Source organism: Puntigrus tetrazona, chromosome 13 (assembly GCF_018831695.1).
Source record: "Puntigrus tetrazona isolate hp1 chromosome 13, ASM1883169v1, whole genome shotgun sequence".
NCBI lineage: Eukaryota > Metazoa > Chordata > Actinopteri > Cypriniformes > Cyprinidae > Puntigrus > Puntigrus tetrazona.
This window is the reverse complement of record NC_056711.1, coordinates 19,309,716-19,327,604: the sequence shown is the minus strand read 5'-3', so window position 1 is coordinate 19,327,604 and position 17,889 is coordinate 19,309,716. Positions and strand designations below refer to the sequence as shown.

Below are 17,889 nucleotides of genomic sequence, written 5' to 3'. Positions count from 1 at the left end.
TATCCCACACTATCACAGATTCCCATACCAGCTAGTTACAAAGCAAAAGCCTTGTACCGGTTTGTCAAACAACACTCAAATATGTTCCCAAACACGAGTGTGTTTGTTCAGTCGGCGAGCTCAAAGCAGCACAAATCCCCGTCATCAAGCGTGATTTGGCCGCAGTCCCGAGGGCCGGTCTGCAGCGCTATCCTCTCATTTATCCGGGTGTTAGCGTCTCCCCTCATGAAGCCAGGACCCCTGCTCTCCAGCTGAGGTATGCTAATGGAAAGCAGCTGTCTCTCCGGAGGGAACCTTCACTAGCGCTATACAATAACGTCACGGCGGTCATCTAGAGCTCTTTCTCTGGCCCCCCGCCGACACGGAGCTGGACACGTTCACACTCGCTGTACTTCACTATATTTAGTCACGCAGGCATCACAGGACAACGTTTGGATAGACCTTTGTCTTGATTTAAGAGAGATCTGCATACACTGTTTTATTTTGTTAACCTTGGTTTCCTGAGTAAAGTAAATACCAGCTGAACTAGTTGAGGCCAATGAATCTGATATTTCTGTTGGCTGAACTTACTTTTTTTTTCTATTCTGGTGAATTTCATGAAACAAGCACTGAAATGGGATTTGATTGACTGTTAAAATCTGTATTGAAGTCCTATTCGTTGCCACATGACCGGGCCATTTGGATTAGTTTGAAATGATTTCGGACAGAGATATTAAGTGAGCTTTTATGTGATGTTCGGAGGCAGATATCTGATATATTCAAAGTATTTTCTACTATACTTTAAATTCTAATATTTATTAAATGTTATATTAATTAAATGCTAGATTTGAAGTAAAACGGACTGTTAAAAGACTGTAAAATAGTTTTTTAAATGGTTTATTAACATTTTATGTATATATTTATATATATAGATGTGTATACATGTAATATATATATATATATATATATATATGTGTGTGTGTGTATATATATATATATATATATATATATATATATATATGTGTGTACTGTAATATTTATATTAATTACACAAACACAAATATATTATTAAAACATTTAAAACATATTTAAAATATTAATGTTTGCAATACAACAGTTTCTATAAAAAGTGTATTAAAAGTAGCTTTTTTTGTTTTTCACTAACACTTTATTTCACAGTTATATCTATAAGTTGCTTATTAGCATGCATATTACTAGAATATAAGCCATTTATTAGTGCTAATTAAGCACGTATTTAATGCCTTATTCTACGTGATCTTACTCTACATTCCCAATCCTATACCTAAAATTAACAACTACCTTACTAACTATTACTAAGCAGCAAATTAAGAATTTTTTGAGGGAAAAATCATAGTTAATAGTTAACAAGTTACCCATTCTAAAGTGTTACAGTTTTTTAGCGCTTTCCAATGCTGTTCAAATATTTAGCATTTACAATACAAATGAATCTACATTTTAGATTATTATCAGGCGTGTGATTATTTAATATATTTGGATTTTTTCTTACTCCTATATTGTGAATATAAATCACGTCTGTTAAGATATTTAATGATGTATTAATATGTTTTTGTTATATTATGTGTATTTTTCATAAATATTAAATGGCATTTTATATATTTGACACTAGCAGACGGACTTGACTGTGAGTTTTATCTAAGACTAGCTTCAAAATGGTAGATATGGTAGATACAGAGTGTTTCTCTTTATTCTGTTATCTTCCTGTTTAAGGAGGATCATTGCAGCACGATCCAGAAATAGATGTGATTTAATCAGATGATGTTACGCACATTTAATTGAACTTATTCAGCTTTTTCCGAAGGTTGCCGTAGTTGGTTTGACACAACCCTTCCTGTTCACAGCGAGGTTAGAAAACTCTGTAAACTCCCCTGCATCGTGCCAAAGGAAACAAGCATCTACAAGAGCTTCTAAAAATCTAGTCTAGTTATAATCCCCCCCCACCGGACTAAGAGGCATTACGTAAGATTCTTGTTGATCATTTTAAACATGTTTCTATTGGCACGAGGTTGGGAATATCGTACCAGACCGACCAGATGTTCTTTCTTTGGCTATTTTTAGCCAGATAAACTGCATATGTATTGCACTTGCACCTGAGAGCGGGAAGGTTTTTTTGTCCCAGCATTTTCTGACCATGTCGGAGTTTGCGGACGATGTTGTCGGGAAAACCTTTTAGAGCTGAGTGGAAGATTCGGTCGGATTCTTGGCTTGGCGTTGCCGCCCTCATGCTAACCGTTCGCTTCATCATCTCGTGTCGTTTTCGCAAGCCGTGATTCATGCTTATACGCGTGTTCCTTCTTGGCGCTCCATGCGCGACGGGTCGAAAAACTGCTTGGGTGGATTTTCCGTATTGCATGTACAGGGATGGCGAGTCGGGCCAGGTTTAAATGTCCATACTGAAGGATGAGGCATTAGAGACTTCAACACTCAAATGAACAGAACCAGATGCAAGGGACAAATCTATTTCCTGTGTTATTGGGGCGGCCACACACACTGTTTTCTCTAGCAGAAAGGAAATGGCAGAGCATTTTCTGGACAGTTCACCCTGAATCCCAACGCAATAAATCGTCCCGAAATCATCGCAGACTCAACCTTAAAGAGTATTTTTGTGCATGCAATGTAGGATAAAAATAAAATTTTATATTTTTATATTTACATTGTTTTTTATAATGTACATAACAAAAATCTAATTAAAAAGCAGTATTTTTAAAATATATTTTTAATGTATTTTAGAAAGCAGCTTGTTTAAACACTATTTTATATAATATATAATATCATGATATACATAATGTAATGTAAAAATAGTCAAATGCAGGTATATAAAAACAATTACAAGATAAAAATGTAAACTTCATTAAACATTTTCAGTTTATTTATTTATTTAGTTTATTTAATTATAAATTTAGTTATAAATATATTAAAATAGGAAAAAATGTTTCAATGAAAACCACATTTCAATATTACTGCTTTTATTGTTTTTTAATCAAATAAATGCAGTATTGAGGAGCATAAGGGAATGCTTTATTTTATATATTAATTATATATTTATATTATGTTATGAGATTTTCCTGGTTATGATATCATTGTATTTGATATGCATGATGATTGTTTTTTTTTTAGTATACAGTAAACAGCATATGCATTTACATTCCACCATCTTGCGCACTAATTAGAGGTTAGTCTGTGCATACCGTACATGTGCCGTAGATATGACTCGCTCAGCGATACCGAGCCCTCATGAGACAGGACGGGGATTTGTAGTGGTGGAGGAGCAAGATAAAGGCTGTCTGGTTGCTGTGTGGCTCGTCTGATAGATCTGTTTACCGTGTTTACAGAAACGCCTCAAATCCTGCAGGCTTTACTGATGCGCGCGGTCCACTTCCACGGCTGGTGAGGTGTTGTGAGGATTGTAATCGATAGCACATCAAACTCGGCCCATTTGAAAGTGCTGCTCGGCATTTAACGCTCAACAGTTCAGTCTGTTCTCAGTTACATGAACCGCCCAAATCAAGCTGCCTGTCTGTCTGCTGCCTACATAGGGTGCTGCCTTCCAAGGCAACATCCCGAGGGAGGGATTAGGAGCAGACTGAGCAGCTGACTCACAGTTAAGTCCAATAAAGTGATGGTATGCTTTATGTGTACACCATACATAGCACAGACACACATATATTACTGTTTTTTTCAAGGCTTGATTTTTCGACCTTTATTTCATACCGCTCTGAAAAGACGGAGTGTTGTGATTGGCTGAACGCCTCTGGGGCGTGTCTAAACGTCCCGCCCCTCAGCTCAGCGTCATACACCCCGGCTGAATAGTAAACTGTGACGTCGTCTGTATTGCTTATTAATATGAGGCAGATTGAAACACCGAAAATATTAGTCAATTAAACACGGTGTTATGTTGCTATGTTTGTCGTTGTCTCGTACTTTTCTCGTACGGTTATGCATCTCTGTTTGCATTGAACTTTCAGCGCTGCGACTTTGCAGATATCGTTTATGCTCAAACAGCTACGTTACACACTAAGGTTAAAAAAAAGGGAAATGTCCCGTTTTATCAGCATCTTTCCGTGTTGAATGATATGCTCTAACAAGCAGGGTCAGAAGGATTTGTTATGTTTTAGAAGAAACCTCTACTAGTTTTTAGATCGGTTCCAGTCTCGGTGTGCTTTAGAAACAAAGTTTATTCGTAAATAAATACAATTTATGAACAAAGTTATAAATAAAGTACAAGTTTGAGTTGACTCGACATTGAAAACAATCGTGCTGCTTCATATTTATCTTTTTCAGCCTGATTTTTTTCCCCCCGATCCTAAATTTGGCCTTAATTAGGCATCTTAGAAAGCAGTAGTTTTCAATTTATGTTCCAACGTCTCAAAGGCCATCAGGGCATCTCAAAGGCCCCAAAGAGTTAAATGCTGTCTAGGTAGGTGAAGTTTGTGTGAAGTGACACACGCACACTTATGTGATGGTATTCATAGCACTGACCCAGTCAGAGCAGAGGACTAGGCTGTTTGCCACACTACCGGCTTTGTGTTGCCACATATAACATAACGCCGCCATTCCACGGGCTTCATTTACGCCCGGCCAAGAAAGCCGATACAATGAATCCGCGCGGCAGGAAGGTAATCGTATCCAGCTGTCTCCCATTAAACGCGCTCGCGACTCCAGCGCCTATTTATAAAACACGGTGACGGAAAAATATTAAAGCGCAAGGAACCCACAACGCCGACAATAAATGTTGTGGAAAGAACTCGGAAACGGTCCTAATGGCAGAAAATTTCGCGTGAAGCAGCAAAGTGTCTGTTCCAGGGAAAGCAGATAGCATGATGCTTAATCTAAAACATACATAAAAATCCCAGCTTAAAAAAAAACAAAACACAATAATCATGATCATATAATATATTTAGTATATTTAATTTAAAAACTGTAGTATTCATATAATATTTAATATAAATAAATTATATATATATATATATATATATATATATATATATATATATATGTACATGTACTGTGTATATTTATTATGTATATATAAATACAAACACATTCAGTATATATATTGTAAATATTTATTTTCTTATATTTTATATTACATATAAATATATTTCATACATAAACATAACATAATTATATATACATAATAAATATACACACAGTGCTCACACATATTATGTAAACAAAAACCTTTTTTAATTGTTTGACAGCACTAATATATCTTGACCTTCCTTTACTGTGTCTATACATTTTTTCTTGCTTTATATATATATATATATATATATATGTATATATATATGTATATATAATTGCATTTAGTATTTTTTTAATAAGTTTATTTAAGTTAAAAAAATTGTTGTAAATTGCAATGATATCAATATAACATATGCTAAAACATATAGATATATATATTTTTATATATATATATATATATTTTATATATATATATATATATATATATATATATATATATATATATATATATATATACTGTGTATTAGGGCTGTCAAACAATTAATCATTATTAATCACATTCAAGATAAAAGTTTTTGTTTATATGTGTGTACTGTATGTATATATAAATGCACACACATACAGTATATATTTTGGAAATATTTACGCACACATATGTAAACAAAACCTTTATTTTGGATGTGATTAATTGCGATTAATCATTTGACAGCACTGACACATAAATAATTATATGTAATAAAACACGTTTTAAATATTAAATGTATTTGGTTGTACACTGGAAACCATGTCTCAAGCAACATTTCCAGCATGAGAGCATACATGTGCATTTTGTCAAGCACACATTGTCCTGTTACTTTAGATTTTCTGTTCCCTAAAGCATGATTTTGCAGGGTCTTATTTGTAAGGTCTGACGACATGCTGTTATGTGCCTGGTGTTTAACACCTGACTTCTCTCCAGTGAACGTTAAACAACAGCGACTCGCTCCATCTCATGCACGCCCTGGTTGTTGTTGGAGTTGTATGTGTTTTTCTACGGGACTACCTTCGGCGCAGAGGCTCGGACGTATACACATACAGCAGTTTATTTTACGTCTCTCGGCCCACGCCGCTGTAGATATGGAGATGGTATCCAGGCTGCAGCGATCAAAACAATAGACCCAGAATAACTGCAGGGTAACAGTGGAGCGGTTTTATGAGGCCTGATCTCATCAGACACAGGAAGCATCTGTCGCTGTCGTCCCGAGCGTTCAGGATGAGCTGAACAACAAGCATTCGTTTCGTCTATTGAAATTTCAGATCATAAGAATAAGGATTTACTAAAAATTTTTAAGATCATTTTTGGTCTTATAAGTGTAACTGTTTGATCTTCTGTGACGTATTCTATTAAATATATTGTAGATAGAATATTGAATAAAATAGATAAATAAATCATTTTCAAATGTTATTTAGAATTATGCATTTTTAAATATATTAGTACTGTCAAACGATTAATATTAGTACTGTCAAACTATAAAAATGTTGTTATTATGTATATATAAATTATACACATATATATATACACATTCAGTATATATATTGGAAATATTTATTTTCTTATATTTTATATTATATATAAATATATTTCATACAGAAACATAACATAATTATATATACATAATAAATACACACAGTGCTCACACATATTATGTAAACCAAAACTTTTTTTTTTATAGTTTGACAGCACTAATAAATCTTGACCTTCCTTTACTGTGTCTATGCATTTTTGTTCTTGCTTTATTTTTTTTTACCTCGGAGGACCAAGGATGTTGTATGAAAAATAACTTTCTCATTTCCTTGATCACTAGATTCTTGTTATCACGTGACGGCGGTGTTCAGCACTGGTTTTTATGTTGCGCAGCTGCGTTTTTTAAAAGATAGAATCTGAGGTTTTATTAAAAATGGAACAGTTAGATGCAGTATTCAACATAAACGACAGCTGGAAGTCCATTGCTCAACTTAAGGAAACTCCTCTAACCTCTTTTGTTGTTGTCGTTCCTGTATTTTTCTGGAAAGCAAACATCCAGCAGCGGAAGCAGAAATTATTTTAGTCTCCTGTCGGTTTTGATGAATGCATTGCAGATAACTGAAGTCGTACGGATATGATCTGACGCCTTTCAGTATGATTGAACGCGTAAAAACAGAAGGGTCAGCTTCTTAAAATTCTCCATCTCGCTTTGCGTAAGATCTCGAACTGGTTTCGAGGCAAAGGAAGCCATATTCCCCCCTGCATCCATAACTCGCATTACAACTTCCATAAAAGGACTTAATCCCAATCCTCCCGTGCTTCCCGGGTGCACAGCGCATCTGGGACCTTTACAGGAGCGCCCCGTTTTCAGCCTGATAAGGTGACGGCTTGAAACAGCGTGGAATTCTGGGAATGACTAGCAGGAGTGAAGGATTTTCTTGGCTCTCCCTACACTTACCCTTGACATGACCCACCTGCTCACTTAGTGAGTAAAACCTAAGGGCATATCAGTTATTCCAGGCATTTATGTCGACAGATAGCAGCAGAGAAGACGTATAGCAAAGCCAAGGAAATATTACTGTACATGTCAAGGCCAAAGGGATTGAGTTCTGTTGTTCTTCCAAATGAAATGGATGTCCTGCTAAATACCGGTGTATTTTTGCACAGTGGAAAGATTTCCAGGCAGTTTAATTTTTGGTGAAGTGTTAAGAGAGTGTGTGTATCTTGGCTTGATTTCTCCGTAAGCATTTGACGAATGCTTTGTTCTCATTCTAATAACAGTTTGGGTTTTTTTGCCTTCGCACAAAACCTGTCGAGAGCATATGCAGGTCACATTTCACCACCAAATCAAGAGGAAAACATCAAATATCATATTTTGCGTAAATGATGCAGGTTTTTTTTAGAGAATTAAGTATTTTTTTTATTATTGTGATATTTTTTCCTAACAATTAAGCACATTTTCCCTTAAAATTTAAATTGCTTTAATGTATTTTTTTTCTTTCGTAATTCCTATTGTGTTTTAAATGGCATAAAATATAGACAGTACAACTTATTTAATTACTATATATATATATATATATATATATATATATATATATTTATATATATATATATATATATATATATATAATTTATATGTTATTATTATTATATATATTTATTTATATATTTTTATAATTGTTTTATTTATATAATAATTTTATATACATATATATATATATATATATATATATATATATATATATATATATATATAGGAGAGGGTTATTCTGGTCTAAAACTGGATTTTCATTGTGCTAATGTAATTAATTTTTTTCCTTTGCTCTCCACTTTGAGTTCAAATGTTCATGACAGGTTTCGTGAGATTCACCCCTTAATTTGTTGTTCTGTAGTGCTGGATGAACAATGATTTTTTTCTTTTGTGAGTAAGGAGAGAAAATGTTTTCCATGTGCCCGTTTACGCCACGGGAGCATGGCACCTCCATTCCAGATTTATAAATCCCAGCTGTGTTTTCAACCGAGGGTCACATACCGAATACCTTTTACATTATGTACATGAGCACATAAAAGTAGATTTTTACAAGGCCATTGTTCCAGCATTTCTCCACTTATGTGTCACTGTGCATTAACTTTCATACTGTACACATATATTTTTTTGCTGTGTGCATTATGCAGTTTTTTGATGCGTTATCAGTGAGCTGGAAGTGCATTGTGGGTGTTGTGGGGGCTGTATAGCATACAGTAAGGGAAAAGCATTTAGTGTGGATGGGTTCTGCATACTAACCACACATGGAATAAGTTTCCAGCCAGCTGAAGTGAAAGGCGTCCCATTTGCTCTCCCTCCAGTGTGTGTTAAACATCATCATTCTCATGGGAAAATGTCAGCAGTCCTCAGGGGGTTTAATGGAGAGGCTCGGAAACTATGTGTCCCTGTGATAACGCCTGCCGTTTGGGCAAACAAGCCTAAATTATATCTGCCTCAGCGCCACTACAGCGCTGGAGAAAAGCTCTAGTGAGCTGCCTAACTAGACAGCATTGGAAGGCATTAGTGGCACACTCCCAATGCAAAGTCCGTTCCAAAAGGTATGGGGTCAGAGGTCAGGGCTCTGTGTGGGCTCGTCAAGTTCTTCCACACCGAACTCATCCGACCATGTCTTTATAGACCTGGCTTTGTTCACTGGGCCACAGTCATGCTGGAATAGAAAAGGGGTCTTCCCCAAACTTTTACCACAAAGTTGGAAACATAGCATTGTGCAAAACGTTGTTGCCGTTCTGAAGCAGTAAGATTTCCCTTCACTGGAAGTATGGTTGAGTCAAAGCTGTTCGTAAACGCTTCCAGTTTCCAATAATAGCACTTATAGTTGACCATGGAATATCCAGCATGGATAACATTTCCCAAACTGACTTATTGCAAATATGGCAATCACAATTCCCCCCACAAATGTTTGTAAATGCAGAATGCATGGCTAGCTTTGTGATTGTGTGTGACTGTGGGGCTGCATGCGTATAGAAAATTAAATATTCAGTTGACCAACTTTCAACATAAATTCTTTGCAACCATTCACCTTAAAAATTAGTATAATAATTTATTTCAGTGTGTACTTGCAACAGAGACATACATTGTGAAACTAGGCAATGCTAGATTTTGGAAATAAAAGGTAACTTCAAGTAAAACATATTCTGTAGGTCATTTTTAGATGCAAATGAATGCATGTGGTGCATTATATAACCTTCACATATTACCTCTGCACTACAGAAACATTGTAGAAACATTTTACACTTTTTTTTTTTACTTGTTTTACTCTTTTAGATGTTCTTCAGTAAGCATTTTTTACAGTATTTTTGCAGTCCCATCTTAGTGTTGTTATTGTTACGTTTAACTAAAACTTTTAAAAATAGCTTTTGACTATTTAAATGCAGCATAAATAAAATAAATATAAATATTAGATAAAAGGAAAAAAATATGGGGTGAAAATGTATAATTAAAATTAATAATTAAAATTTAAATGATCATTCAAAGCTCAAATAAAGTAAAAATAATAAAAATCAAAGCTAAAATGAAAACTGAAATAGAAAATAAAAACTAACTCAAAATATTAATAAATTCTATATGACATTATATACAATAATGACACGGTCAATCTTTTACATATATTTATAGCATAGACATGTTTTATTATTTGCATTTAGCATTGCTTTCTCTACTGTCTGTGACTATAACAAACCTGTTGTGAACATCCAGTTAAAAACCACCGAACTAAACCACAACACGTCTCTCTGCACACGGCGCAATTATGTTCTGTTTGACATCATCCCACTTTCTTTTCTTTGGCCAGTTTTGAAGCAGTTGGAGAGGCGCTAGTTTGATTTGTTTATGAAATAAGGCATTTCTGTATATGGACTAACACTTCAGGAATGAGTGTCTGCGATTTATCATCAGTTTCAGATGAGCTTGTGGATTTTGGAGGGAGATCTGAGAAATATCTCCACACTCAGGCTTTGCACGGTTCATGTCCGGTTCATTCCAGCTTTTAATGCGGGAATCAAATGCAGCTTCACCTGTTCAGGTCTGCCGATATTAATCTTTCATGCTAATTTGCAGCTTTCCACAGGCTAGGCGATTTATCCTGAGGTGGAACTTGTCTTGTAAACCTCTAAATCTGTTTGTTCTGACACATGAATGAGTTAATTGCATTTGCAAACACATGCAGCACATAAACACAGTTATTTCAGGCTCCACGAGTTGTGTACTTCATCACAGTTATTAATTTTAATGCCTTGAATTGTGTTCCTCCTCTGCGTCTTATACAGTAATTGGTTCCACATTGGATATTGTTGTCTTGAACAATGTCTGTGAAATACAATAATACTAGAGGAGTTGATGTCGTTGTACTGTAGTTCAACTTTGCTGGGTTGTCCGATGGGGGGGATCATGTTCAGATGTATGAACGAAATATATGAGGAATTTTATGCAGGAAAATCTTCAGGTTTCAATCATTCATCACTTGCATGTAATAAAATGGCTATAGAGTTCCTTCACGAGATTTGGAGAAATGTAGGATCACATCACTTGCTAAGCAATGGATCCTCCGCAGTGAATGGGTGCCGTCAGTATTAGAGTGCAAACAGCGGATAAAAACATCACAATATAAATTTGGATCTTTTCATCAGCAGTTCGGACTCCCATTGTGACGGCACCCATTCACTGCAAGTAACATTTTTGGGTGAACTATCCCTTTAAGGATTTCTCGGCTCTTTTTAATGCGTTATTTTGTCTGTAGACGAAATGATGCAGGACAGACCTTTCAAATGTGTGAGCAAAAACAATAGCGATCTTTGGATTGAAGTTCATGTCTCGCTGAAGTGCATATTTTTAGCATAACTCTAAATACATGTCACGCACGCGTCTGTCCTTAAAAGGGAATCCTACAGCGGAGCCTAAATTGATAGCAGGAACTGTGAGTTTAGCTTCGAGGGTCTTGATCTCGATCAAGCCCAGGTTTGTGCACTCTGTGCATGTATTTAATAACTCTCGGAGCAGTCTGGTGGGAGCCACGTGAGCGCGGACCCTCTCAGCCAATCACGATCGCCGTCTGTTCATATGACATCATCCCTCCTGCCTTCCCTGAAGAGCAGAAAGAAGTTGAGTTCGTCCGCCCCGCTTATCTTTAAGATAAACTGACAAGTTCTGTATCAACGCTGGTTGCCGGTTCTGCTAATCTTCTCATATTTGCACATAAGCACAGAACGTAAGCCATTAAATACAAATTACATTCTCGGGAGCATTTCATGATATCAGCCTCCCTGTTTCTGCTCACACATTTAAAGTGTAGGTTTGTCAGAAAAAGGTGTTTTACGGCCTGATGCCATTTGAAAGCCTTTTTACATTTCACAAATATCTTTATGTCTCTTGAAAAGATGTCTTCCTTAAAGCAAGAAATTTTACGACAAAAAAATGCCGACATCGGTATTAATGATAAATGTTTCTTAAGCAGCAAATCAGAATGAAGGATCGTGGGACACTAAAGACTGGAGTGATGACATTAAAAAATTAGTTTGCATCACTGGAATAAACGTATTTACATTTTTAAATATATTCAAATAAAAAAGCTATTTTAAACTGCAATAATAAGTTGCAATATTACTATTCTTCCTGTATTTATATCAGATTCCTAATGCTTTTGATACTTTTTATTCAAAGTAAGACTAAGATGACCGTTCATAATGACATTCAACACATTCTTTTCATATACATTCTTTGCGTGAAACTCTAAACATGCTCTTCACAAGCTCTTATCATTCAATCTGCACCGTTTTTCACCACTGTCTCCATGTTCAAAAGCGTGAGGTCAGACTCTATGATCCTCAAATGAGAGATTATTGCTCTGGTAAGCTTGGGAATGGACGTTGTCCAACCCTTCATAAATTAGACACTGTATTTCCCACACTCGTGGTTATAGAGGTTTTTGATCATACTCTTCCTCAAGTATGCTCAATGACAGCATCCGATTACTTTCGGTAACATGTAACCTAGAAACACTGTCCCTCAGAGTCCATCACGTTAGTTTGGTGAAACTTTTAACATGTTGAGAAAGTACAATGGCACTTTGCAGTTTTAGACGTTCTATGTTAGGTTTTATTGTAACAGGTTAGTCTTTGAATGATCTTATTCACATTATTTGATTCAAAAATACTGTAAAAAATGTAGAACAGTATTGTAATTTTAAATGATTGCTTTCAGTTTGAACATGTAAAATGTAGTTTATTCCTGTAATGCAAAGCTGAATTTTCAGCTTCATAACTCTAGTCTTCAGTGTTGCATGATCCTTCAGAAATCATTTGAATATCCTCATTTACAGCTCGAGACGTTTTTATAATCATTATCAGTGTTGAAAACAGTTGTGCCCCTTCGTATTTCTGAGGAAGCCATGATGTACTGTTTATTTTCAGAATTATTGGAAGTTCAAAAGAACACAGTTTATTGTGAAATAGAAATCTTTTGCAGCATTATAAATGACTTTACTGTCACTTTTGTTTAATTTTATGCATCCTTGCTGAATAAAAGCATTAATTTCTTGTGAAAAATAAATAAATGAATACATATATAAATACGCACTGACCCTAAACTGGTAGTAGTAATAAATATGACAATCATCAAGTACTGTGTTATGTATCAAATGTGTATTAAATGGTTGATTGGTTATGAATCAGACATATATGAAAACACCACTAATTACTAGCAGCTCCTCAGAATAATTACCTTTATGCACATGTTGTTTATTATAAAGGTGCTTGACTTGGCGCGCACAGACGCAGCAGCCAGTTATTTATTATTCATATGCTAGTTTTCAGTAGTGCTGAATGATTACTAATATAAATACACAGTAATATGAACACTGTAGCCTGAAGTGTGACCATTCGTTCTGACAGTTTAGTTTTATTGCAGTCGTAAAAAGTGCTATTATGACTTGCGAATCCGCCTGTGGGAAGCCGTCCTATAGTGCAGAGCCTTTCCGTGAAAGCCTTTACTGTGCCAAATGGAAACAATGCAAGGAAACAGACGACACTTCAGCCGTGTGGCTCGTACAATGAAGCCCTGTGGCGACTGACTGACCTGCTTGGCTCGAGTCTGTCGATGTGTGTTCGCGGCATGTAAGGAACAGTTGTTTGGGGTCCCTTCAGATGCCACCCACCCAATTAAAAGACCTGAGGCGTGCTTTCTTCAGCTCTATAAATACAGCTTATAATGGAGCAAAGCATGGAGTCTGGGGGCTGGGAAAGGAGGAAGCAGAACACGAAAGGAGACCTTAATAATGATGATAAAAGCTAGTAAACCACAGGCCAAGGCTCAGATATGACCTCTACTACTTCCTTGTATGCAGGAGGTGCTTGTTCCTGTTGTGTCTCCTCTGTGTGGTTTTACCGAAGTGGGAAGCCTGTTTGTCTTCTACTCCCGTACTATTGCCATAATCCAACTTTTTGCTATTTTTGGGTTTTCAAAACGCTTCTTAGGTAAATACTCCTAATGTAATATTGTAAATGTAATGTAATATTATCATATTATAATAGTAATCATGAATTCAGTTCAATTCAAGTTTATTTGTATAGGGCTTTTCTTGAGACAAATTGTTGCAAAGCAGCTTTACAGAAAATGAAAGTTTCTGCATTATATTTAATAGTAGCTTGTCATCGGTGGTAATGGCCATATAGATTACTTTTGGATTTAATTAATCACAATGAATCATTTGACAGTGCTGATATATATATATATATATATATATATATATATATATATATATATATATATATATATATATATATATATATCTTGGTGCTGATCCACCATCTGATCTGGATACAAACTGAGAAACCAAATAAGACAGAAACCGACTAATATTTCGTAGATGTCATTTTTTTACGATGCAGTGAGTACATTGTGTGTTATGGGGATGGGGAGTGATTTAATTAATGCACCCTAACAATTCTTTAACAGATTTGATTAATAGAAGTGTATTAGTATTAGTGTTACGTGTAAGCTAGGTTAAAGAGACAGGATTTTAATCTATATTTAACCTGACAGAGTGTGTCTGCCTCCCGAACAGCGTTAGGTAGATTGTTCCAGAGGTTGGGTACTAAATAGTAAAAGGATCTGCTTGCAGAATAACCACTCAATAAAACATAACAACAGTCTACCTCTGAGGTCATACACACATGAATTAACATTTCTGCATTTGATGTTGAGAGCATAGGTCACAATTTAGATATGCGTACACTTATATTATGTAAACCAAAAAAATATTTTGGATGTGATTAATTGCGGGTAATCGTTTGACAGACATTTGAAGTGTTCGTTCCCATCCTGTTCAGGTTAGTATTAGCTGTAACATGATTCATGATTAACATGAGCCAAATGAACTGAATTACATGTAAAGCACTTTCATGTAAGATAAGTTAGACTGCTCAAGAATAACTCTCCTATTTATCACATAGTTATCACTGCTGGACCATTTATTTGGTCTGCTGATTATTTTTAGTCATGAATGAGGTTGGTACATGCCTAATCTTGTTTTATTGAAGAACAAGAGTTCATTCTTGTTTTAGTTCCTGTGGCCCAGTGAAAGTGGCATATAGACTGTTCCTGTGGTCTGGCCATCAGTCCCCTGATCTTTACTGCTCCCCTGGGTGGAGGTCACTGGTCGGACAGTTCATTTGATATACGCTCTGCTTTAATCCCAACTGGGACCTGAGGAGAACACCAGCTCCTTACACAACTCTGAGCTTTATATTGTTCATTTTACGACTTTAAGCGCATTACTGTAACAAAACCCTCTCTCTGGACGCCAACTGGCACACGAGAGGCTCTCAGCTGATGAATGTGATGGCTTGCACAGGACTCAAGCCACTAAACGGTTAATCTAGGGTTTATCACACAAACTTTGATTCACAGATGCTTTTATTTATGTCTCCTGCACATAGCAGTTTTTTTGTGTTACCAAAATCTCTTTATTTTAGCATTTTTATACTATTATATTTATATTTGCACTAGGTAATGATTAATTGAGATTAAATATAAATATATACTGTATGTGTTTCTTTATATACACATAATAAATATACACAATGCACACATATATTATATAAACATAAACTTTTATTTTGGATGCGAATTAATCGTTGTCCAGCACCAATTATTACACTATTTCAATTATATTAAATTACCTTTTATTTTTATATTAGCATTTTTGTTTTTAATTTTACTTTTAAATTGCTTAAGGTTTTAATTTTTTCTATTTTATTTATTTTGTAATTTCTGTTTAGCTTTATTTTTTTCATTACAGTATTAGTCATTTCAGTATTTCATCTTATTTTATTTCGTTTAACGTTAATTTTTAATTTAATATTTGCATTATTTTATTATTATTTTATTATTTATTTTATTTAATCTGTATTTCATAAAGTAAAACACTATTTCTTATAGTTTTAGATTTAGTTTACAGTAACAACATTTAACTGTATTTCTTAAATATGCATGAAAAAATTTAAATTGTAAAATGCCAAAAAAAATATTTTTACGTGAGCATTTATTCTACAGTACAAAATTATTTTATAATTTTTGTTATAGCATAGTTTGTTTTGTTATAACTACATTATTTGTTGTAATCTACATAAAGATATCAGTATTACTATTGTTTATATTAATAAAAATGGCCAATAATTTTCTTTTAAAGGGAGATTAAAAAAAATGTCATTATTTACTCATTTTAATTTTGTTCCTAGCCTGTGTAAATAAGTCTATAGAGACTAAAACCTGTCCAGTCAGCCACCACACCTCTGTTTCCTGCAGTAACTCTATCAGTGAAGGTGCAGGTCGGCTGGACAGCAGGGCAGGATGTGCACTATCTAGTGTATCACGATGTGTTAAAACATGGACCTGAATCAGTGCCGCTGAGGAAGGGGATGGGCGGGTGGACCAACGGATACCATGTGATAAAACAAAAGGGAAGAGAGAAAGTTAGAGGGTGCTCAGGTTGCTTTTCTATCCTGGTGGTGCAGATGAAAGTCTCTTTACCGTCCTCAGCGATGTTTAAGAGTCAGGAGGGGAGAAGAGGGCGCAGAAAAGGTCTGCTTTTCCCATGTCCCTCCCTCTTTAGTATCCTCTAATGAGGATGTCGAGATTTGATCCCGTTCAGAGACTTTCGTTTGACTGTTTCCAAGCGCTGTGCCAAAGAAAACACTCCTCTGGCCGAGGCTCGTATTGCCAAAATAAGGGAAGATGAAGTGTGTTGGGGCAGGGCCGTGCCAGCTTTATCCAAATGATCACCTAGTAGCTTTTGGTGGCTCTTTAATGCTGGACCGTTCACGTGCCTGAGCCAGCAAGAGCTTTGAGCAGCTTTGCAAAGAGCCTCGATTATAAAGATTTTCACCGCAAATGCGATTTTAGCCTGTGCAAAGCCAGTTACACGGCCACCGATTGGGTGAACTACATGTCATATGGACCATTCATCTCAACTTATATGAGTCTGTGCTTTTATTTTCACACGTTAGTGGATGTGATGTGTTGTCGACGCACTTAAAGGAAAAGTGTCCTTTTTGTGCCAAAGAACTGCTAAAATAGTCATATCTGTAAAATTTCTGAAATAGATTTTCAGGGTTATTATCATTCCTAAAAAAACTAACAAACAAAGAAGCAAAAATAAATATCTAAATATAAATTTTTTAAAATAAAATTTATTTTACTGTACACCTATAATATAATTGATTCTTTTATGTATTATATATGTATAATATAAATATTTTTATTAATTATTATAAACTATATATACATACTACATGTAAACATAAATAAATAAATAATTATATGTCACGTTTTCCTATGTTTGTGCTTTTTAACAGAAGGAAGTAAAGGATGTGTTTGCCGCCATCGTATTTGAGGCAGCGTACAGTTTAGGAAAACACGTTTTGGATGGACACCAGGATCGTGACCTTCCCTCACTCACTCCTATTTTACGCTGGAAAAAAGGAGAGAAGATCGCTGCAAAGAATGAGGTTTGAAATTTACGTTTTTTACAAATTTAAGTTCAAACATAACGGAGATGCCAAAGTAAAACTAAACCGACTTGGTCTTGAGCGTACTGCACTGCGCACATCCATTCAGAACGACTAAACACTAAACGACTAAACGACTAAACACAGCATTAATGCGTTAATGCTGATTTACCCTTTTAAAAACTACACCTTTATATCTTATTTGCCACTAAATTGTGCATATTAGTACCTTAAATGCGTCAAAAGTATACCTATTAGCATCCAAAATGGCTCATATTACTAGCTTTTGCTCCGGTGATAGATCTTGTACCTGTGTGTCTATACAATCTTATGTCGTTTTTACAATAATAATCTTT

At 35.3% G+C, this 17,889-nt stretch overlaps 1 protein-coding gene across 1 annotated transcript in view; it reads left to right on the top strand.

The window, feature by feature from the left end:
* itga9 (integrin, alpha 9) overlaps nucleotides 1–17,889 on the top strand; it is a 76,012-nt gene that overhangs the window by 34,437 nt on the left and 23,686 nt on the right. The window contains exon 16 of the mRNA XM_043255441.1: nucleotides 17,381–17,533. Within this exon, the coding sequence (XP_043111376.1) occupies nucleotides 17,381–17,533 (153 nt within the window). The remainder of the gene's footprint in view (nucleotides 1–17,380; nucleotides 17,534–17,889) is intronic.